This window comes from Siniperca chuatsi, linkage group LG16 (genome assembly GCF_020085105.1).
Source record: "Siniperca chuatsi isolate FFG_IHB_CAS linkage group LG16, ASM2008510v1, whole genome shotgun sequence".
NCBI lineage: Eukaryota > Metazoa > Chordata > Actinopteri > Centrarchiformes > Sinipercidae > Siniperca > Siniperca chuatsi.
The window spans coordinates 19,822,852-19,846,151 of NC_058057.1; the positions used below are offsets into that span (position 1 = coordinate 19,822,852).

General features: G+C 38.5%; 2 protein-coding genes across 2 annotated transcripts in view; one reads left to right on the top strand and one right to left on the bottom strand.

Annotated features, from left to right (window-relative positions):
• Positions 1-30: 30 nt before the first annotated feature.
• riox1 (ribosomal oxygenase 1) lies at positions 31-5,675 on the bottom strand. Its single transcript, XM_044169475.1, has 15 exons — positions 5,522-5,675; positions 5,178-5,324; positions 4,874-5,013; positions 4,508-4,607; positions 3,649-3,762; positions 3,171-3,277; positions 2,978-3,085; positions 2,637-2,671; positions 2,174-2,352; positions 1,521-1,625; positions 1,251-1,392; positions 982-1,102; positions 699-798; positions 531-617; positions 31-283 (listed from the first exon to the last, which is right to left on the bottom strand). The coding sequence occupies exons 1-15, from the start codon at positions 5,606-5,608 to the stop codon at positions 224-226; spliced, it is 1,632 nt and encodes a 543-aa protein (XP_044025410.1). The 5' UTR covers positions 5,609-5,675; the 3' UTR covers positions 31-223.
• A 1,291-nt stretch (positions 5,676-6,966) lies between these two features.
• Positions 6,967-23,300, top strand: part of extl3 (exostosin-like glycosyltransferase 3) — a 30,256-nt gene continuing 13,922 nt past the window's right edge. The window contains exon 1 of the mRNA XM_044168861.1: positions 6,967-7,198. The gene's annotated coding sequence lies outside the window, so the exon portion shown is untranslated. The remainder of the gene's footprint in view (positions 7,199-23,300) is intronic.

A 23,300-nucleotide genomic window follows, 5' to 3' on the forward strand; every position in this document is an offset into this window, starting at 1 on the left:
TTTTGGTTGCATAACATATGACATCATTTCTTTTTCTTTTAAACTGGTTTATTTGATGCTGAACAGAGAGAAAATTCATAAATGGGTTGTTCAGTGTGACCATTGCAGTAAAGGTAACGAAGACTATGTGGGACAAAAAGTTTTTTGCATTAAAGATCTTATTTTGTACAAAGTCAGTTTGAATCTATTCATGCAGTCAGCATGACTGAAGAATCTGTGCCCACTACAGAGGTTCTGCAGTGTGGATAATCCCCCTCTCAAAAAGCAGCTCAGCCAAAGTGATCTGGGGGAAAAAGAAAACCATATGAGGAACAACTCCAACCACTAATTTAACAAGAACACAGGCTCAAATATTAATCATTTAGAATAAATATCTGTAAAATGGGGTGTGTTAATAAGTCCATGGACAGTAGAGAAAGGGGTGAGAACGACATGCCACAACACCAAAACACAGAACAGAAACAAAGCCTAAATGTTCAGTAGTATCACATCTCAGCACACATCGTGTGCAACATTAAAATAAAACATACCCTGTCCTCTGCAGAATCACATGGGAAACTTCCTACTGTCACAAATTTGGGATATGAATGGATCAGAAACTCAATGGCATCTGTGTACTGAAAGAAAAGCAATTATTAGGCGGTGACATTAAGACACTTTGTACAAGACATGAAATTTACACAGCTCTCCCAATCTACCTCTGCTTTTATTTCAAAACTCTTGAGCTCCTCTTTGTGGTAAACTCTGGAGTTGTCTGTTGTGTAGTAAAGATGAACAGCTTCTCCATCACTGCATAACCTGGGGAGACAGAAAGCTTATAAGCGAAATCACTTGATACACTTACATTATTGCATTGCCATCATTGAAGCAGGTGTTCTTGCCAACATATAGTCAAAGACACTCTACACCACATTTTCAATAGTCCTTTCAGAAACTGGCCGGTGTGAATGTGCTGTGAAATGCAATAAAAACTTGTATTACCTGGCACATCCAGCACGCAAAACTCTGACTCGGGTCTGGGTAGTGATGTGTACACCTACATCCACAACTTGCCCATGCTCCCACCTAGCAGGTGCTCCTTTCACACTGCTGGCCAATTCCTCTGTGGGAGATGGTGTGAAATATTTAGAATCAGAAGTCCTGCACAATTTTAAAGCACTAACACTTTCATGCAATAGTACAATTTTCTTCTGAATTAAGTGAATTGAAAAAGTGAGTTCATTCCCAAAACTGATGTATCCATCATATACCTGGAGTGAGCATGGGAGGAAGGCAGTCATGGAGGAAGTCTCTGGCTTTCTGATCCACAGCAGCATCAACTGGGGCGTAATTGGTTAGCTTCTTCATCAGACTCTCAATTCGTGAGAAGAATTTTGTCCTGCGTGGGTCATCCTTCACACACACACACACACACACACACACACACACACACACACACACAAGGAGGAGTTGGATCAAAAGCCAAGGATGGTGATGGTGACTGGAGATGACAAGTAAATACAAAATAACTGATTAATTACCTTGTCAGAGTTCTGTACTCCCATGTATGTCAGGTAGTCAAGAGGTAAGCCCTGTCTGAACTCCACATCTTCTTCCATTGCTATTTCCAATGCTGCTGGAACCACCTGAAAAAATGGCAGTTAAAAAGTGAAAAGAATACAAAAAGTGCATATAAAAACTGTCTAAACCTGAGGCTGAGAAAGACAAAATTGGTTTCTGTAGTGTTTATCTATTTCCCTTTTCTTGTCCAGAATCAACACTGGAATATCACACACCAGAAATGATTAGAACCATCTTTCATAAGTACATATGCATGTCCTGATTGTAGATACAGTATTGCATTAGTGTGGTTTAGCTCGATGAATATCCAACATATAAAAAAGTGGCTGTAGGTTAAATCACACATTCATTTATCACATATAATCATACAGGGTACAATTATAGTGAAATGTAAGTTCGCAAGCTCCTACAATTGTGCAATAATACAATACAACATACGTATCATGAGGGAATGCAACTAGTTATTACACTATACCTGTAATGATTAATCAATAAATGTTTCATGTAAAAAATAACTGGCATCTGCTAATGTACCCATGCCCTGATGCTGCCTTTTGTTAACCATGTAGGTTTCTAATTAGAGCCTTGACTAGCCTTGGTCAGAGTGTATTACCTTCTGTAGTAGATCCCCCCAGCTGTTCTTCTGGTGAGAGGAGATGGTGATGTGGAGGGAGTGGGCATCTGGGAGGCAGTCGCCCTGGTGGATGAATCCTCGGGGAAAGTAGAGGAGATCCCCGGCTTCTAGCACCACTTCCAGGATCGGCTTCCCAATGTCTGCCTGATCGAAGTTCGCTGGAGAGGAAACGCAAAGTAGTCACGTCTGAGAAATGACAGCTGTCTGCTTTACGGTTTATCAGCTCTGAAAAGATCACGGTAGGACACCCTTAAGTATTAGCAATTCCTTCATATGTGTGCAATGAGCTATCTTTCTCTGTGTAAATGTGTGTAAAGCCAATAACATACAGTAAACAGTTATCTATAAATCCAGTTTCCAACCACATTGAGACAAATTAGCAAATCCTTTATTTCACAAGAAAAAAAAACAATAAATGAAATAAATATTTTTTTTTACTCACGACTTGAAAGCACAGGCAAGACCTCATCTTCTGTCCTAAGAAAAAGTCAGAAAAAACAGCTTCAAAAAACATTGTTTAGTGTATCATGAGTCACATATGGTAAATGTAGTGCATAAAAAGCACACTGTGACTACTGCATCTGTGACATGTTATATCCTGGATCTGTTGGGCAGCTTTTCCAATCCAAAACCCTCATTACCATGCTAGAAAAAAATAGTCGACAGTTTATAAAAAAAAAATGAATAAAAAGTTTAGTTTTATTTTTCTGCATTGTTAATGTAGCAAAAACAAGTTGGTGTGAATTTAACTGCTCTTTGGAAAGGTTCCTCACTGTATCTCACCTTGGGTTGTACACTCTCCAATGTTTCTTCCCCTCCAGCTGAACCACAAACGCCTCAATGTCGTCATAATGTGGAGCAAAGCCTTGTGTTCCAGGTGGTGTCAGGTATCTGGTTAAAGGAAAACACACATTCAATAGTAAATCGATAGCATCCAAAAAAGGTTTCCAGGACAATTACTGTCCCAAATACTTACATGTTGGCTCCTGCCATGCTGCCAAACTGCTCTTGGAGGATAGACAGCACGCCCCACACTGTGGAGGAGAAAGCCTGGGGATTCAGCATGCGGAGGGAGCAGCCACTCTGGGAAATCGAGATACGATAATGATTACTAATCTGCAATGAGAGCGCTGTGCACTGATTCGGTTAATGCACTTAACACAAAATGACTTGTAGCTTGCAGCACAGAAAATACTAAAATTAAAATATTGCTTAATACATAAACATACATCTAACTGCTTTTTAATGAAGGTGGTCCTGGAAAATTTGTGAGTGAGACGTGAAAAGAAACTTTAATTACCCCCACAGAGAAAGACTGCAGCTAACTTGCTGCAAAGGGCCCAATTATACAGAATGTAATTCAGGATAAAAAAAATGCAGAATCACAGTAATGTTGCATTAGAAATAACCACATACTGTATACAAATCTGCTGCCTGCATCAGTGCAGCCTTACCTCATAGAAGTTCCACACAGTGAACGGCACAGCTCTCCCTGGAGGATTATGCGTCTCCCTCATGCCATTAGTGTAGCTCGTGACATCCAGGTTCACTCCATACTGAACATCCTCCTTCAATTCAACAACGCAGACATGTAGTTGAGTGTGACAGATCTTTGTCTTCATCAAAGAACATAAAGCAAAACAAGACAGAATCCTACAGATAATCATTGAAGAACAGGGAACAGAACAAATCTGGGCACATAGCTATTAGAAATAAAAAAGGACCAACAAATAAACAGAAGTACAAATAAAATACAAAAATGAGGCGGCTCATTTTCACATTAAAAATAGGAATATTTACTTCCTAATGTGTTTCTTTTTTATATACATTCTTTTTAAAAATTAGACCAAACTTCATAGAACTTCTCTTGATAATTATTAGTCCGTGCGATTACAGATTCTGAATGTCAGTAATTAATGTGAACCATTCAGCAAAATCAGGCTTCATCTGACTCTTCCAGGGGCGGAGAACAATCCTTGAAGTGCCAATAAAGCCTGCCAATGGAAGTCCAAATTTTTGTTTGGATTTACAGTCGATTATGCAGCCATTCTCCAATACTTTTGATTACTCGTTTCCAAAAAGGAAAAACATTCCCACATTAAATGAAGGAAAGTACCTGCTTCTTTTTTACACTTTCATCCATGAGTCCTACAGTATTTTTTTTTAAATTGAACTGGGATATGACAATACCCATGTACGTGAATTTGAAAGATCTGTCTTGATGATAACATGCCAACGAATTACAACACAGGTGGGGAAATCATAGATAAATTAAGGATGGACGAGTGTCTAAGTAATGTTAAAGATCCTTACCTGTCTTAATATGCGATCAAACTCTGCTGTGGAGAAAAGTCCTTTGTAGTAATCTGGATTCTTACGTTGAACAAGAATGGGCTTCTTTTCCCATGTTTCCCTTTGGAAAGAGGAAAAATATTAGCTGGTGAATGCTCCAAGAAAAAGATGACACCTTGTACAGAGTGTATTATTTTGCAAAGTTTCTGTTTTGTTGTCATTTTGGATAAAAAAAACTGTGCTGATTGATTGTATGACCCCAGGGTTTGCTGTGCTGCAGCCTACATAATATTTACATTTATTTGGGTGTGAAGTGAAGTTCAGAGTCAGTGCATTGAACGCACATGTACATACAGACAGAAACACTGCCAACACACTCATCCGTACCTGAAGAAGGACTTGGCAGGAATAGGGTTGATGAGCCACTGGAACAGCTTGCTCGCTCTCTCCCTGCTGTTGCTGACTTTTGCCAGGTCGGCCAGCAAAGCATCTAGATCCTCACCGTCTCCATTTACACACTCCTCCTCCTGCATTTGAAGAATAAAGCCTCCATGAACCTTAACTGAATAATATGATGGTATTAGGATTAAAAGAAATAATAATACTACTGATATTATTAACATGCTATGTGGTCATGAACATAGCACCCATAGCATCTATCTTTGTATCTTTGCAGCAGGTACACACTTACTTCTGTAACTCCCTTAAGGCTTGCCTCTCTCTGTGCAGACTTTAGGAGCTTCTTTCGCATTTTCTTCCTTTCAGGCTTTAATTGAGCTTTAACTGTGTTGACCTTATTGGCCCCATTCTCCTTTTTCTTTTTCTTCTTATCTGCCACCTAGAACATCATACAAGTTAACATAAAGCTATACACAGTCAAGCTACATAGTTAGTCTGGATAAATGAAGAGCAGGTAACATGGTTTAATAACAGACTAGCTATCAGGAGGACTGTGGTGGTTTGAGCACTGTTCTTCCTGCAGCAGAGCACCGGGCTCTAAACCAGTACCTACCGCATTATATTAATAATGTTTACCTTCAGGGAAGGCTTCGTTGCTGGAGGAGGCACTTCTGTTGAAAACGTTTGATACAAAGCAAAAGCTGACATGTGTTTTCTCTCCATTTTCCACTATATACGTCATCACCTTGCGACTGCGGGAGCTTCTTCTTCTGGGGCTGTTTGTGTACATTTGGCTCTCTAATTGACTCACTACTGCCACCGATAGAGTTGGACTACAAGTTACAGCCCAGTTGGGACTGAAAGGGGCTCAAAGGACCTTCTGAACTCTTTTTATTTAAACCAATTCATTTCTTTAATTTTTTCATAATACTTTAACAAATACGCGTACAAGCGATAAAACAAAAAATGAGATTAACACAAGAACGCTCGCACCAAGACACAGCATGATTGAAGTAACAAAGAAGAAGTAAAAAACATATACATACATTAAGACATCAGCAAATATAGTATTTTCCCTTAATCATAAATGTAAGTTTTTCAAGAGCAAAACAGTGCAATGGTCCATCAATAAATTGTAGACTAATAACACATTTCCATTCAGATTAACAGATTATAACTAAGGCTATGGTATGTTTTGCTTAATGTCAATAAACAGAAGATAGTAATTTTCTTATTTGTTTCTGTACTTTTAAATCTGAACATGAGAAAATATTAGCAGATCTTGTATTCTTGTATATTCACACCAGTAATTTTTATATACATTCTCTGCAGGAATTACAAACTTGGCTACGTTTTTAAATAAAAGGTCCATTAGTTTCATATTGCATGACTTATGTACAGTGTAAGTGTATTACTTCAGTATTATATTTCATAGGCTGTTGTGCATTTAAGCAAGCTCTTTTGATGCTATTTTCCACATCCTCATGATGGTAAAATGAATTTGTTTTTCATGCTTTCATCAAAACATCTCTGCAGAATTATCGGTTGTGTATGTTTGTACATATCCAGTTTGCAGCATCCTTGTTCATGGCCTTCGCTGTACTGTTTTGCTTTTTGTTTTTCATTTTTCATGAACAATTTGCTAGGCAAAGAAATGTTTTGTAATACAGCACTGAACACATAACTGTAGCAAGCAAAAATGAAACAAATAAACAACCAGAAATATCTCGAAGAGGTGTTTGAGGTCCTTGCCATCTGTAAAAGTCTTGTTGTATTACCATATGATTCAAATCAGCAACAAATACATAAAATAAATTAAAAATGAAACAACAACAACATCAATTAACAAATAAATACAAAATAACATTTTAGAGATTATTAAGTTTGGGGTTATTGTTATTATTATTATTTAATATATTATCACATATTACATATTTTTATTATAAATAATAATATATATTATCACATGAAAGGCTATTTTTCTCCTTACATGTGTCACTACATCAGCACCCACTATGACCACTAGGTGGAGCATTCTCCCAATAGTTCATGTGTTTGAATAGCACGTTAAATCAACACCGTTTCCCACAATGCTTTGCGGCGTGCTGTCGGTGCTGTTTGTCCTGCCGTCGCTTCAACAATGCAGCTTTTAATGGTGCTGTGAGCGGGGCGAACTGAAAACGCAGCAGCACCGCAGGCTTGTCCGGTGACTGTAGTCGTACAAATTCAACACAACGAATTTTTTTACGGTTTGACAAACCTGCCGGGCGGCTGTGACTCAGTTTTTAGGACATCCTGGACTCTTCGGCTGGGGTGAGTAGCTGCTGAAGCTAACATTGGTCTGCCAGTGTAGTAGAGAGCAAATGCATTTTGTTGTGACCATTGCTGGCTAGCAGGCTAGCTAATTGGCCAGATGAGACATATGGCCCCTTGTGTCTTTCCCCTGCAATCCCCCCTGCCCATCTTTTAGCACAATAGCGTTGTGTCCTCTCGTTCTCATTGTGTCTTAAATGCGGGATTTCTAACTGGTGCAAATGTAAAAGGTTGGTAGTTTTTATAAAGACTTTGAGGCAGTTGAGTCGTTCCCTGTAGTCGCTGCAAGTCGTGAGTCTGTTTTGCTTTGATCTGGGTTGAGGCACACGTCAACCAAGCCGGTGTAGTCGGTGCTTTGCCTGGATGTGACTGTCAGAGCTGGCCCCAAAAATGTTGGGCTTCTAAACACATTTTAATATTTGGTTGTCAAACCCACAACCCCAAAACGTGCCGCTCTTTTAGTATGAGTAAAATGTCACGCCAAACTCCGTTCAAAAAACTTGCAATTTATTGTCGACCTGCTTACTGGCAAGCATACATAACTGGCATGATAATTGATGCAGATTATGAAAACCATAATGAGCTTCTGGTTACGTCAACATGCTTTAATACACCGACGATCGTTTATGCGACGTACTGGCCATCATGGTATATATTAATGCATGGAAACTGTTATTACTGCTATTTAGTATTATTATTATTATTGTTGTTGTTGTTGTTGTTGATCCGATTGTAAAACAAAAAATCTGGAAATGGAAGTTACGTTTGCTGTGTTAGGATAAGGGCTAGGGATTGTGTCTTTTTTTATTAAAAATATATATATAAAATGTAAAAAGAATAAGTTTCTGCCAGATGTTTCATGTCCTTTTTTGACTAAACTCACCATTGATTTACAGGCAGTTGCCATCTCATCTATATAAATGAGAGTAGACTAAATATTAGAAACACCTCTCAGTATAAAGCAATGCAAGTCAACAACACCACAAACTGCAGTCTTCTAAATGTCCATAAAATTGCATTAATACCTCTCTACAAAAATGTGACCATTCCAACCTACATGGAGGTAGGATTTATGGCATGGCTGTTGTATTAGACTGCATTAGTTTTAGCTAGCTGTACCTAATAAACTGGAAACTCAGTACAGAATTTGTGTAATTTGCATTGTGGTAATCAACCAATGACTGATGGGACAGAGGTTAGCACAACCCTCTGTAAGCAGTCTCCTCCACACAGAATATGAGTTGAATGAGGGAAATGTACCCCAGTAACTGCTATCAAGGCAATGCTTGACATGTTTGTGGGAACACTGAGGTTAGTGCCAGGGTCATTGCTTTTATAACATGTTTCAGTAACCAGTAAATCCGTTTTCACTCAGATTTCTAAGCCCAAAATTGAGCACTTAATAGAGACCTTACCAGAGTTGTTTGCTCAAAGCTGTGTGGTCAGTTTATTTGTGGCTGTAAGGGATTGCATGCCTTTGTGCATTTTTACTTGAGAGGAGGATGCTTTTGTCAAATCACTTAATACATCATAGATAATGAGTTAAATGTATGAGTCAAATTTAATTGTTTCATTAGGCCTATATGTTATTAATTATGCCTCCTCAAAGTCTGAAATGTGGTGGGACAAAGTTGCTGAGCACAAACATCTGATGATGTAGAGAAAACTAAAAAGGGACTCCTGGGAATTTGTTGTGTGAAACACAAAATATTCACCTGATGTATATTTCCAAACCAATAATCATCCCTTTTTTAGTTATATTATCCTGTATTATTAGATTTCTGAGCATCTGTGTGAAATGTTGAGGACTGGGTGGCAGTAACCCCAGACAGAGATGTAGATTGAAGTTTTTGTAGGTCATTTGCCTCTTATCTAGTTAATGCTACAGCGTGTATCAGTGAATTACTGCAGATGCTAGTTTTGGTTACTGATTGGTGTTTTTATATGGAGACATTCTTCTCTCTCTAATATTTATTTTCCGCGCTGAGATATAAACAACAGCAGTATGTTATTTCAGTGTTTGAAAACAGTGAAATAAACAAAAGAGGCTTATTGTTTTTAGTCAAACGCTGTCTGTCAGAACAAATGTCAATATAGGTATGTTTAAAACTAAGATGGTCGTATGGATTTTTATTTTTGACCATCTTGTTAATATATATTTTTTAAAAATCATCAAGGAGCCAGTTGTATGATTTGAACTTCCTCCCTTGTTATGGTTAGATTGGACCACAGCATGCATTAATATGGACTTGTGGATCCCACTGTGGACAAGGATATTGATTTTTCATAGGGGTGTGATTGCCACGCTGTCTTTGAATGATTATTATTTTTCCTGTGGTCACATAGTAATGAATAAATGACACAATGCAGAATAATGGGAAAATCAGCATTTCATTATGTGACAAGGTGCTTGTAGATGTGCTGCCCTCATTAAACACTTGGACGACTGCCTGATACTGCAATTTTCTGAATTTTTAAATGTGTAGAGGGCGTTCTAGTGGCATAATTAGTTGTTTGATCACTGTAGAATATTTTGATCTAATACAGATAATGATAATTGGAAATTAAAAAAAATCCCATTGACCTACTAGATAGCATTTTCAGCTTTTTGAAAGGCATTTTCTTGTAAATTAAACCTCAAACCTGGGTGCTGATGATGAAAAACAAACTAGTGCCAGTTTCTAATTAATTTTACCACATTATTTGAAGTAGCTATAATTGGCATTTTTTAATAACAATGGTACAAACGACAATGTGAAAGCAATTTGACAGTGTGAAAGGGGTCGCTCGTAGTGCTGAATCTACAGAGAATTATCACCTGAATCTGCAGCTCCCCTTGGCTTTATGGAGTTTAGATGTCAGGCCAAACTTTACTGTTTTGGTTCACTCTCACTGCTCGTCGTTTTCAGCCACAGCAGGTGGCTGTTTTCAGCATAAAAGCTCTAAAAAACCACTGTATTCTACCTGCTCAGCACCAAACAGCAGACAGACTCAGTTAGCGACTAGCTGGTGAACATAGTGGAGCGTTTAGCAGCTTAAGAGCCAGATATTTCGCTCTGGTAGCTCACCTGGTAGAGCGTGTGCGCCCCATGTACAAGCCTGAGTCCTTACCGCAGCGGCACAGGTTCAAATCCAGCCCGCAGCCCTTTGCTGCACGTCATCCCCTCTCTCTCCCACATTTCCTGTCTCTCTTCTTGGCCAAAGACTCATCAAGAGTGCAATCTCACTGTAATAAACCTTTTTCACGGAGGACATTTTGACTTTTCATAGAAGGAAAAGCACAGATGTAACTGACATTATATATTGATGCTCTTCTCCATTGAATTGTCCCAGTAACCCATACCAGTGAACCAGCATGCACAATATCAATGCCCTGGGACTGTGACATCTTTTTCCATCATGGCATGTCACAGTGTCTGCTGGGAAAAAGGTTTATTGTGTGAATTGCTATTGGAACTTGAACTAAATATGATGAAAAGTCCTCTTCCAGAGTTAAACTTTAAAGTCAACATTAACTTTTGGTTTCACATGGGACACCAACCCGGTCTCCTGAGTGAAAGTCCTGGGTTTGTTTGGCCCATCCAACCACCTCACCGCCGCCTTAAGCAGACTTTTTCACTTTTTGTCGCTCTTTACATTATGTCACCTGATTTTATAAAGGCTTTCTGGCAGCCCTGTGCATCTAATACAGACGCTAAAGGGTACTTTGTGCGTGTTTATATGATGCCGAGGGGCGTGACAAAATGTCGGTATTTGACATCCTGGGAATGAGAACAGGCTTGTTGTCAAAGGCAACTGATAGAAGGTGCCAGTATATCTACCTAGTTAATATAATGCCAATTAGATATGATCAGTTGACCTGACTCTCATTGTTGCCTGTAAAAAATAAGGTAGTGCTAATGTGTTTTTATTATTAAAGTGCAAATATCTGTCTGAAAAACAGCTGTATCACTAGGCTGTTCTAACAGGTGCAGCACGCCACTATAATAATATCAGGGATGGAATATACTTCTTTATTACAGCCCTGATTTGTGATTCTTGTCTGATAAAATTTCACAGTCCAGAATTTGGCTGTGGTGTTGAACTTTGAGGCTTGGGTATTAATTGCCATGTCTTTGTAATGAGGGTCTGGATGAATCACCGAATGGAGTCGCCGCCTCTTGACTTGCATTCTGTCAAACTGTCCTGCAGTCGTTTGAGAAAGTGCAGAGGTTTAGCTCTACTTGAATAGCTGAGTGTTCCCGGTGTGGAGGAGCGAGCTCTTCTACTCTAATGAGCATCTGCTTTAAGAGGCAGGAAAAGTTAGGCTACATTAACCCCGGACGTCTTGTTCTGTATGTTTTATTGAATAACAGCAGGATTTTTTTATTGCACGAGGCAAGAGAGAAATGAATGGCATGAATAAGAGTTGTGACAAGAACAGATGCAGCAGCTCATAGCTCTGAGAGGAAAAAAATGCTGGGAAGAGAGAGATGGACTAGTTTTATTTTTGGCAGAGTAAGTAAACAGCAGCTCTCTGTGTCATGCCTGCTAGTCAGCAATAGGATTTCTCAGTTAATTCATTTTCTAAGCAGCAGTATGTCCTCAAGTAGAAGCACCTTTTGCTTACCTTCACTGGACCTAAGTTAGTGTACGTCACTGTCATGCTCAAGGTATGTGCCTTATCTGCCCGAAGCAGTTAAAAATAAACACTTTGTTGCAAGGCAAAAGTGAATATTTGATTGCCAGTCCTTTCTTTAAACAAATCACGCATCAGAATATGTTGTGCTGTGAAAAGAGTGCAATCTCGGTCACAATGAGCTAGGGCTGAACAATATGCAAAAAAAAATCATATTGTGATTATTATGACAGACATTGTGATATGAGTCGAGATTTTAGTGGGAATGGTAATTTATGCATTTCATTTTCACTGAAAAAAATATAAACATGATGGTGATGTGATTTTTAGTGGGGTCTGTACCAAACAACCATGTTCCCTGTCTGGAGAATATGATTTGTAGGCCGGGGCATCTCTGTAGCACCACAATGCTGCTTTTATAATGGTATGTTGTGACACATTTTACCCTTATCAAAAAATTGCAGCACCTGCGATTTGGATAGTACGCTTGGCCATATTACGATTTCAGTAATATTTCGATTAATTGTTCAGCCCTACAATTAAGCCCTCACTTTTTTATCTTCCTGATTAGATTTTTATTTTTTACTCTAGATAGTGACTAGTTGGATCAGTGGCCCTGCACAATCCTGCCACTTGTTGTTACTGACATGCTGAGTTCAAGCCCAATTCATTTATAAGGCTGAATGGGCATTAATAACATGACTTAAAGTAGTGTGAATGCCCTACGTTGACACTCAGGTGCAATCTCTTTTGGGGTGGTACACTGCAATAATTCTCCCATGTCAGCGGCTAATCACCCTGGCTCCCCTCCCACAATCCATCAGTGTCTGGAGGACGAGGCTTGCGGGGTTCTGGCAGCTGTTGTCGGGCTGAGTCAATCTGTTGTGGTCTATGCCAGTCTGCGCAAGAGGGGGAGAGGAAGAGCTCCCAGGAGGACACAGCAAGCGGGGCTGCTGCCACTGCTATGGCAAGATAACAAGAGGATTTATTTGTTAGGAGGGCAGGATTTCAGGGCTTGTGTGTTAATTTTGCTGTGTTACCCACTAACTGTTTTCTCTGTAAAATATTTGCAGCGGAAAGCCAGGTTGAAGGAGGACGTATTTTATAAATACAATATTATAATAAAACTAATGATAGAAGAGCTTAAACAGTCGATGGTCAAAAAATTTATGTCCAACAATTTTGATAATCGTTGATAATTGTTTAAGTCATTTATCAAGTAAAAATGCCAAACATTCTGTAGCTGCCGCTTCTCCAATGTCAAGATTAGCTACTTTATATCTTTATAAATTGAATATGTTATGTCTTTTTGACTGTTGGTCGGACAAAACAAGTCACGTGATGACGTCACCTTGCACTCTGGGAACATGTGATGGACATACTACTTTCTGACATTTCATAGACTAAATGTTGAAACGATTAATTGGGAAAGTAATCAGTAGATTAATAAGATAAAGAAAATAATTGCTAGTTGCAGCCATAGATGGTTGAAACAGTACTATTTAGTGCAACATGTCAAAAAAACTGGTGGGCATAGACTTCTATTCCTAGCTCATAATATCCATGCTAAGCTATTGTGTTGACATTTGACTTAACTGTGTTTACAGTCTGAAACTGTCAGCTTCATGTTTTATATTGTGCCAATAATGTTTAGTTTTTAGCTGAAAGCCATAGTCAGTCTTTTCAAAAATAAGCAGGTTCATATCTACAAAGGATATGCCAGTGACTATGCTAACAGCATCAAAGTGATATATGTTTAAATTGGTCTTATTGAGGGAACGAGGACAGTACTCTGTGGATTTAAATTACTTTTGAGTGTTAGCCAAACAGGCTATTTTTCTATGTGATTATCACGGCTTACAAACTAGTCCTGTTTATGGATTTAGCCAAAATGCTGATATTGCGGGGCTGGCACCGAATGGTTGTTGATGCTGGGAGAGGGATTTGGCAGAGACCTCACAATTAGATTCAGTTGTCAAAGCAAATATTTGGAGTCATACTTCCATTTGCAAACTGTTCAGAGTGCATAGCTGTTCACAACTTTTTGTATGACATTATGACATTTGTAGATGTTACACCATACTGAGAAAATGTTCAACTTGAAAATGGTTCAAAACTATGTATAAGTAATATAGTTCAAAATACACCTTTTTCACAGAAGACTTTTTGACTAATTCTAGCAGGAAACACAGAAATGTAAGTAACTAACAACATTAATGATGGCTCTGTTCCATTTAGGTGTGCCAGTAAGCCGTGTAAATGAGCCGTTATGCCCCATAGCAGGGCCTTGACACATGTTATTTTTTACGCCTGTGTTGAGTGTCTGCTGTGGAAAAAGACCTATACACGTTTCTAATTATGTCAGTTTAATTCATGAGAAATAGTGAGTGTCATAACAGGTGACAACACTGGTTGTCATCAAAGGTTTCAGTGTCACCACCACTGTTGGTCTCTCATATGTAGACAGTTGTTCACCACCACATGGAAATCCCCAGGATAAAAGTTAGTTATATCTGTCCCCAGTGGCCTAATGTGTTCACAGTTGAACAAATGATATATAAAAGCATTTGTGAAGCTCTGCTTTAAACCACTTCATGTAGCGGTGTGTTCATCCGTGAAGGATTGTGTCGATCAAGAGAGAACTCATGAAACTCAGAACTAATGAAAGTTGTTTAAGTACCGGCTTTCCCTCTCACTGGTCTCCCTTCCTCCCTGTACATACCCATCCAAAAAGATTTGTGTGTACAGTGTAGCAACACCTGACATCATTAACTGATTTATTTGATTAGTAGAAACTCCAGTGCCTATTTTGACTCTAAGAAGTTTTAATATTTTTAACAAATTAGAGGAAAATTGCAACAAAAATATACAGTATGTTGCAAATTTGAAATTTTGAGCAAAAGTTACTAGTACTCGGAATTGCAAATGTGTCAAACCCCAAACAATCGTCAAAGTAAGTTATCAGTGATGGGAACATGAAAGTGTTCTTATTTTACTACCACACTCTCCTTTTAAACTTCACTCTCCTTAATCGTTTAACATTTGTAGACTTGTTCTTTGCATTCTCCTTTTTAATGATTCATTCTCTGCACTGGGATGGGCGATGCTACATTATCTACAGTGAGACGATTTAAATTTGTCAACCGTCAGAGATTTTGCCATATAATTTATATCATGGTAGCGATCTCCTTTTTAATATCTCTGCTTGTGTTCGGCCACAGCAGGACTGCTTTATGGCAGTATTGCATTTATATATAACTTTTGCATCAATGTGGTGATGTACCTTGACTTTTCAGACATTCATAGCTGGTTATTTTACCCAAAAACAGTTTCCAATTGATTTTCCAGATAATGTAATGTATCAATATTGTAATATAGAAGTACACCATGATAGAGGATGTTATCCATCTATATCTTGATGAAAATTGGGCCTGAGAGAAGTCCAGATTTAGGCTGTGGTCGTGGTGTTAGTGGTGGTACACAGTACCAGGCCACACTGACTGACTTTCACCTATGCAGTAAAGAAATGACTAAATAAATGTGAATAAAATGCATCAAATTATTGCCAGTTTTATACTAGATCTTTCCCACAGCCCTAATGCTTATTGGGTGGGCTTCAAGAAATAATCAATTCAGAATCAGGAGATCTTACATCTGTTTTTCCATCTCCTATGTAACTCTTCTTAATGTGTACCCCACTGACATATAGAGAGACAGGATCTGGTGGACACTGCGCCTTAGTGCGTATTATTCAACTTTACCTTAGATGCTGCTACAGTGAGAGAAAGAAAGAGGTTTCTTTTGACACACAAGAGCTTCTGTTGCAGTGAACTTGTATTCAATCACTGACGCAGCTTCCACTCTGGAATACAAAAAGACTCTTTCTTTTTTTCTGCCCTCATTCTTCTTCCTGTCTTGGACTAACTGTTGTAACACTGAGCTGTTCTTGTAGATATGACGGCTGGATTCACTTTAAAGTATGTTTATAGCCCAGGCGACTAATTAAGGTCGACCCTGCCCTTTTTCAAATTGTGACATGTCCCAAGCTCTTGATTAATGAATTGCTGTAACAAGATATTTGATATGCACCTGGTTAGAAAAATCCAGACAACCTCTCTTAATTTGCAGACATCAAGAGTAAAACTATGGAGCAATAAATGCTAACCTGAAATCCATAATATGTATAGATATCCCTCTGAATGAGGGAAAGACTATTGATACATGAACAAAATTGGCATATCATTGCCTAATTTTTACACATTTAAACAGAAAAGCAACCCAAGAAGAAAATTTAAAAAAAAAATGAGTAAAAAGATTGTTGTGTGTCAGATGTGATGACAGTAAAAAGTATTGTATATAGAAGTTAGAGATAGTAAGGGATTTAAGAGGTGAGATAAAGTAGCATTAGTAGATAAATAGAGAGATTAGTATAAGTATAAAGTATAAAAATAAATTTAGGCAATGACCTACTACTGTGATGTGAGCCACACACAATGCTGGTAAATACAGCCATGTTCATCCTGAAACTGGTTTTCGTTTCCACTTTAGGTGATGCTTTACTTGTTTCTGCCAGGGTGAACACCGCATGACAGGCCTGTTTGTAGCCTCAGACTCTTGTGTCTCTTTTCATCTCTGCCTAAAGTAATTATGTAGATGCAAATGGTTAAATGAGTAGCATGTGGCAGCCTGTAATTAGATTTTTGGAAATGAATGGGTCAAATACCAGTTGCAGACACTCAAGCACAGAAATTCCCTCTGAACACGAAGCTTGACAATATAGTTGGTGCGTCACAACTAGTCACAGGACGTGAATGAGAAGCTTGTTTGAATGTTGGTTAGCCGAAAATTGCTTGTCAGCGTTGCACATTCAAGAGACCTATTTATGAGATTCCCAGAATATTGTTAATACAGCAAATATTGGCCAGTCAGTGCTCCTCAGAAGTGAAGATCTAATTTTACACAGCCACATTCTAAATGTCAGCCTGAAAAAAACCTGTAAATTAAGCTTCACCCTGTGCAAAGGAGCCGTTAACAACAAGACCAGACAAGTCTCGTTTAGCCATGCCACAGTTTGGACCTTTGGGGAATAAACAGAAACATTTGACCTTGCACTATGGGTCCATAAATTGGTACTGAAATGTTTGTCATGTAGGTTTCAAAAGATAATTCCTCCCTACTGATGAATATTGTTGATGTTGATGAATATTTGAACAACTGTGACATCGTCTGTAACTACATGTTCATGTAGTTTCTTCCCCTGATCAGTCAACAATATTACTGATTTATTCAGGAAGCTCATCAGCACCAACTTTGTAGGCTAATCAAGAAAGCTAGCTCAGCTCATTTATTTGCAGGAAAGCAAACTGCTACACATAGGCCTACTTACTGTTTGTGATGAAGATAGTTTAGTAGTATCTTCATCTCTGCAGATGTGATTTTCTCCTTTCTCTTTCTACTCTCTCTGTCACCCTGTCAGATTTTCTGCACTGTTGGATAAAGTGAAAACGATTGAAAACCAAGTCAATAGTGGCTACCGACATGTATTTAGGCGTCTACTACACAGACAGGCTACATCCACACTACACATATATTCACGTACACTGGGCATGGTGTAAACAGGAAGCAGATTGTCTACTCTTCAAGGTCTGTGGATGTTAAGTTATAGTAAATACTGCAAACGAAAAACAGCAATGGCGAAATTTGCTTGAACCGACGACGAGGCATAGACAACAAGGTCAGCCACGTCATGTAATCTGCGTCATCGTTTCCAAAACATAGCAAAACTCATGCTTTTAAAACAAAAACGTAGTAGTAACATAGTGTGGATGTAGCCTCAGTCCAAGCTTTAGTGCCACAGCAGTTCCCTTTACAGAGGTGGAAGACATTCTAGAAAATTTAGGAAATACTCTCCACATAGACACGTTAGAAAAACAAAACACAACAAAGTCTTCAGGCATGCACTATGTGAACTCAGACGCTGTAGATAACGACATTAGCAATCCAGCTCATAAGCAAAAAATTAATTCAACAGCTAAACGTATGACCAGGCTGTGTAGGAAGATGAAAAGCCAAGAAAATGGTCAAATGCTGCTTTTCGCACCACATCTTGAACAATTAGCTGTGCATCTTGCCTGGAGTCCGCTCACTGGACTAATCTCTTAAACAATGCAGATTCAGTCACTTGTGTAACTTTAACACATTTTCTTCTCTTTCCTGCCTTCCTCGGTGGACTGGCAAACTCAGTTCAGTAAAAAAACATCATGGATATTAGACTTTAAAAAGTGATACCAGTAGAACCATAATTAAAGGAAAGAAAGAAAACCAGCTGTAAATTGCTAACGCTGTCCTTTATTTTGGGGGAGGAGCAAAGTAACAATGCAAACTAACCATTTTTGGGAAACCGAAGGATACATAATTAAAATTTTGCCTACTGTGTTTAGTTTCTGGCAAAGAAAAGACAAGTAAAAATTAAAAATGTATCCCATTTAGAGGTTGTTAGAAGTTGGAGCTCATTAGAAAAATGAGCGAGCTGCTGTTGTGCTGAAAAATGGAGGAGTCCTGTGTGTCTGCACGCCTGCTCCGACTCTAATTGGCTGTCACATTCTCAATTCTAGCCAGTGTGATGCATTTTTATGCTTTTATCACTCTCCCAGCCCTTACAAACACAGAGCCTCATCGCTAAAGATGTTCACAGATTGGTTGACAGATGCGTTCAAGGTGCCAGAACAATATTTTTGGATACTTTGGGGATCTTTCTTTGCATATGTTTTATATTTGTTTTACCTTGAATAATAAAAGTTGAACATGTGCAATCCCGCAAGGACATGGGCACCTTTTTTTGAATTGCTCTCCTGTGTAATCTTTGTCATATTGCAGGAGCTTTGGAGGGTTGAAGGCACCCAGGCCCATCTGTCATTATGAACTCATTCTTTCTCTCCCTCTTTCTCTGCTTATATCTCTCTCTGTCTCTCTCTGTTTATCTACATCTCTCTCTGCTGAAAACCATTTTGCACGGGCAGAGACAAAGTTTTAAATGCGCATCACCAGACAAATCGTGTGTGATGTTTGTTTCCAAACAATGGGGCAGTGAAGGGTGGGTTTTCTGTCTGCCTCTGTTTGTCTCTCTCACAATTTAATGCACACACTGAGAGATAAATGTCAACACACTCCTATATTTTTGCACTGAGTAGGAGGTTGTCCACATGGAGGGTGATCTTAATTGCTTCTGTGCTGGGTCATTACCACAGCGATACTCCTGATGATCATAATGGCCTCAATGTCATCTCTTCAGCATTATTAGATAATAAAAGGAACAGCAGAAAGCAGCTCCCACCAGCATCAGTGGAAAGTTTTCAGTGCCGATGCAGGGTATTGTAATTAAAGTTTGATACAGTTATTAACGCTGTAATTAACAAACCTCTTTTATTAGGCCGGTATGGCAAAGTATTTAATTTTCAATAAACCACATTAGGGTTGGACAGTATGACAATGTGAAGTGAGTAAATGTCAACCGGTATGCATTTTTCTATACCGTTTATAGCATTGAAGCTAATAGGCCATTGTTGATAGTGTTGCTAATCAATGAGCACCACTGTTGTTTGGCAAAATTGGATTTTTGCACCAATGTGATGAAGTACCATTGTCAGGCATTTACTTTATTGGATTAGACGAAAACTAACATTTGGTTTGATTTTTTTTTTTCCAAAAACAATTTCTTAATTGAATGTCCAGAAAATGTATAAACAATATATATTGATATCCGGATATGAAATTACATGTACTGTGATAGAGGATTTCATCCATCACCTAAACCACATGATTTGAATCAGATTAGGGCAGCAACTAAGAAATTTTTAAATTTTTTTCTGTCTAGGATTTCTTTTTTAATTAAACATTGAGTATGTTAACATGCACTCTAGTAACTGGTTTTGATCTTATTTGGGATACGATGTTTACATGGAACATGGGGAACCTAGTTGTTAATATAATAATTCCAACTAGCTGCATCATTGCAAGCATGTCTTTGACTCTTCCACATACAGCCTCTCTGTCATTTCTTTACTGACTGAGTTACCTCAGCAGTTGACGATGAACCTAGTTTGGTTTCTGTCACCCTGGACTCTGCTGGATTTAATCTTCTGCTGGATTTGGCTTCTCCATCTGATTATCAGTAAAGGAAAACGAGAGCATATCATTTATTTTCTGTATTACTGTTACGGTTTTCACTTTCATTTAGCATGTTGTTCATCATTACATCATCTATCTTTTTTTTTTACTCACTAACTACTACATTGGGTTGATGATGCACCTGCAAAGATAGAAAGAAGCTAAATCCTTGCATTTGATGTAAGAAAGGGAATGAATACATAGGCATACTTTGTTAAGGTATATGTTAAGAAGTTAAGAAGTTAAAAAGTTAAAAAGCCCTTATTAGCATCGCATATCGACCGCACTCTGATCCTTTTCAGGGTCAATTAATTGCACACACAGATGAAGTGAATTTAGTATAAGCTTTACACACGTGATTTTTCACAGCCACGTTCCTTCATTACACCTGTACTCAATATGTACATATAGATTTTCTTGAAACCGTATAAAACTTATACCAGTAAATTGTCCTCTACCCCACTCCCCCCCACACACACACATCTATATAAAAGATAGAAGAAAAAGAAAAGTAAAAACTTGAATTTGATTATCTGAATTATCAAAATTGTTGTCGATTTCATTTTCATTAAATTAATCAACTAATTGTTTCAGCACTAAGTCAGATCACATCAGTTATTTTACTTAATAAAGTATTCAAGAAGAGGACAATTTGAATTCTTTAATCTAAAGTCTTTCCATTACCTTTCTGAGTACCCCTCCACAGCCCTACAGTCACCTCTGTAATTTACGAGTGTAGAAGGTCCTTGAGATGGCTCAGTCAGCCGTCTGCAGATGAGCTGTGATCCATGGCTGCAACAGCTGCTCCCCTCACACAGCCCCTATGACTGTGCCTTTCCCTGCAGCTGCCTCCATCTCCATCCCCCCCCATCATCTCCACAGGGAATGCCCTACCTCGCTCCTCTCCATGAAATCACAATTAATTATGGGAAGGGTTGTCTGCAAGCACAATGAGCCAGAGCCTCTTAAGGGGAGAAATGCATCAGGGTAACCTGGAGTCCCAGCAGGCATGATGATTTTCTGAAGTGCAGCAGCATCAATTCCAGAGGCCTATGCTCACTGCTGCAGTAAGCTAGAATTGTGTATGTTTGTATTTACAACACTCACATTCTTCCGTTTTCGCTAGTATCTCTTTTTTTCTTGAAAGTATAGCTTAGGGCTGCAACTAAAGAACATTTTCGATTATTAGATTAAATGGTCGATAAAATGTCTGAAAATGGTGAAAAATGGCTGTCACAGTTGCCTAAAGCCCAAGGAGAAATCTTTGTTTGTTTGTTGTCTTGTTTTGTCCAACTAACAGTCCAAAACCCAAAGATATTCATTTTCAAATGATATTAAACAGAGATAAGCAGCAAATCAGAGAAGCTGGAGGAAAGAAGTGTTCAGCTTTTGGTTGAAAAAAATTACAAACAATTAAATCAAATTTGAAAATAACTGCAGATTAATTTTCTGTAAGTCGACTAATCGATTAATTGTTTTGCGCTAGTACAGCTCCATGTTAGAGACAGAGTGGAGTGATTAGAAAGTTTATGATAATATGAATGCTGATTCACACCACTGACCAGCTAAGAAAATCCATAAGAAAAAGTTTTTAAAAAAGCAAATGATAAACGCTCTCAGTGCCCTCAGCACCTGTTGTAATGTAATATACGTGCAGAACATTTATTTATGAAGAAGTGATTGAAGTAAGCGTTCCCAGCCCTACAGTACATATAACCTTCCTACTGCTGCAGTGGAAGTGCTAAGTGGCTGACTTTAGAGAAGTGTTAGTGTGTTAATGTTTAGTGTTACAAGTACTTGGGAAGCAGAAATTATACAAATATCTTGACAGCTTTTGAATTAATTGCCATGAAATCTAGTGCATATAAGCATGTTCCCCTCAGGATCAATTGTATTGACTTTTATACCTCATGCCTTTTCATCAGGTCAAAATTTCAGTTTTGTCCAATACTTTGGTTTGTGATTAAATATCTGTGAAACTAATAACATTCCCATCAGCCTCAGTTGTAGTTTGTGTTAAACAACAATTAGCAAATGTTAACATGCTAACACCCAGAAGCCCAACCAGACTAATTGATTGCGAAGGAGACTGTCTGACCAATTACAGATTGCTTTATTATAGTTTGTCTATGTTTATTATTTATTTTCAGATTAGCCATGAGTCATACATAAAGCAGTGGAAGAGAGCATTTGAAGTGGTGTGGAAAATCACTGTCGGTCTCATCATTAAAAGTTAGCTATTTTTTTCTTGAGACATTAAAAGAAAAATCAAAGATCCATCTTCTTAATATTTCAGTCCTTGCACTAGCTACCTCTTGGAGCCTTGCTACCCAGGGCCTTATTAAAAATACAAGCTGTGTGATCTTTCTGTCAGCCCTCAAATCCCTCAATTCATCTCACTATCTGTCAAAAGCTCAGTCAGATGCCTCATAGGGAAGCGGAAAAACACCTTCACTCTCAACATCACTCTCACCCCCACTCCTCAGAAACTTCACTCATTCACAAGCTGCTCCTGCTGCCTTTCCCCATCTTCCCCACATGAGATGCGATGGATGGGTGTCAGTTCTGTCTGTGCTTCCCATTCCTTCATAGAGGAATTTCAGGACTGTCTCAGAAAGCACAGCCAGTATGCGGAGAGACTGTTCAAACATTTATACAAATGCTTGCCCTCAAATGTCTGGGAACTTGGAAGCAGTGTCCCACTTCTTCATTCAGCACAGCTCAGCACCTGCTGCTGTTCAGATGCAGATATTTTGCCCAGACCTGCGTGGTATTAATCACAGCATGATGCATCTCTGAGTGCCTGCAAACATTACATTCTTTCGCACTCTTTGACTTGGCATGAGCTAAGAACTTGATTCTTGATTGATGTTAACGTCTGTGTTAAATACATCTTGTCAGTTTTTATACCTCTAAATCAAATGAACAGACTGCTAGACTAATGCAGTTATATTTATAGGCCTGACCAGTAATTTGCTGACTAAGTCATTGCTTGCTCAGTGCTCACCATGTGGAGCAAAAGGTTTTCTATCTGGGTCATCAGCGAAGCGGCTGCGCTTCAGCTTCTCCTTTCCCCTGAGAAGACTACAGACCATTTGATTTGAAAGTGGTGCAGGATTTTGCTGTCTGAAAAGGGGCTGGATTGTATATCAAATTTGTATTGATTTTCAGTATGAGTAATGGCATATTTATACTATAATATACAGAGATTAGTCGTCATCTGTGAGGAAGTAATTCGACATGGCAAAATCTATCAAAATAATTATGATATGTCACTCGATTACTGCATTCATACAGTGACTATTGCACAGTGGCTTT

Coding starts and splice junctions, on each gene's coding strand:
- riox1 (XM_044169475.1), bottom strand. CDS start 5,608: ATGGAGAGAAAACACATGTCAGCTTTTGCTTTGTATCAAACGTTTTCA. Junction 4,608..4,873: donor CCTGCCAAGTCCTTCTTCAG/GTACGGATGAGT, acceptor CTCTTTCCAAAG/GGAAACATGGGAAAAGAAGC. Junction 3,086..3,170: donor AGCATGGCAGGAGCCAACAT/GTAAGTATTTGG, acceptor TCCTTTAACCAG/ATACCTGACACCACCTGGAA.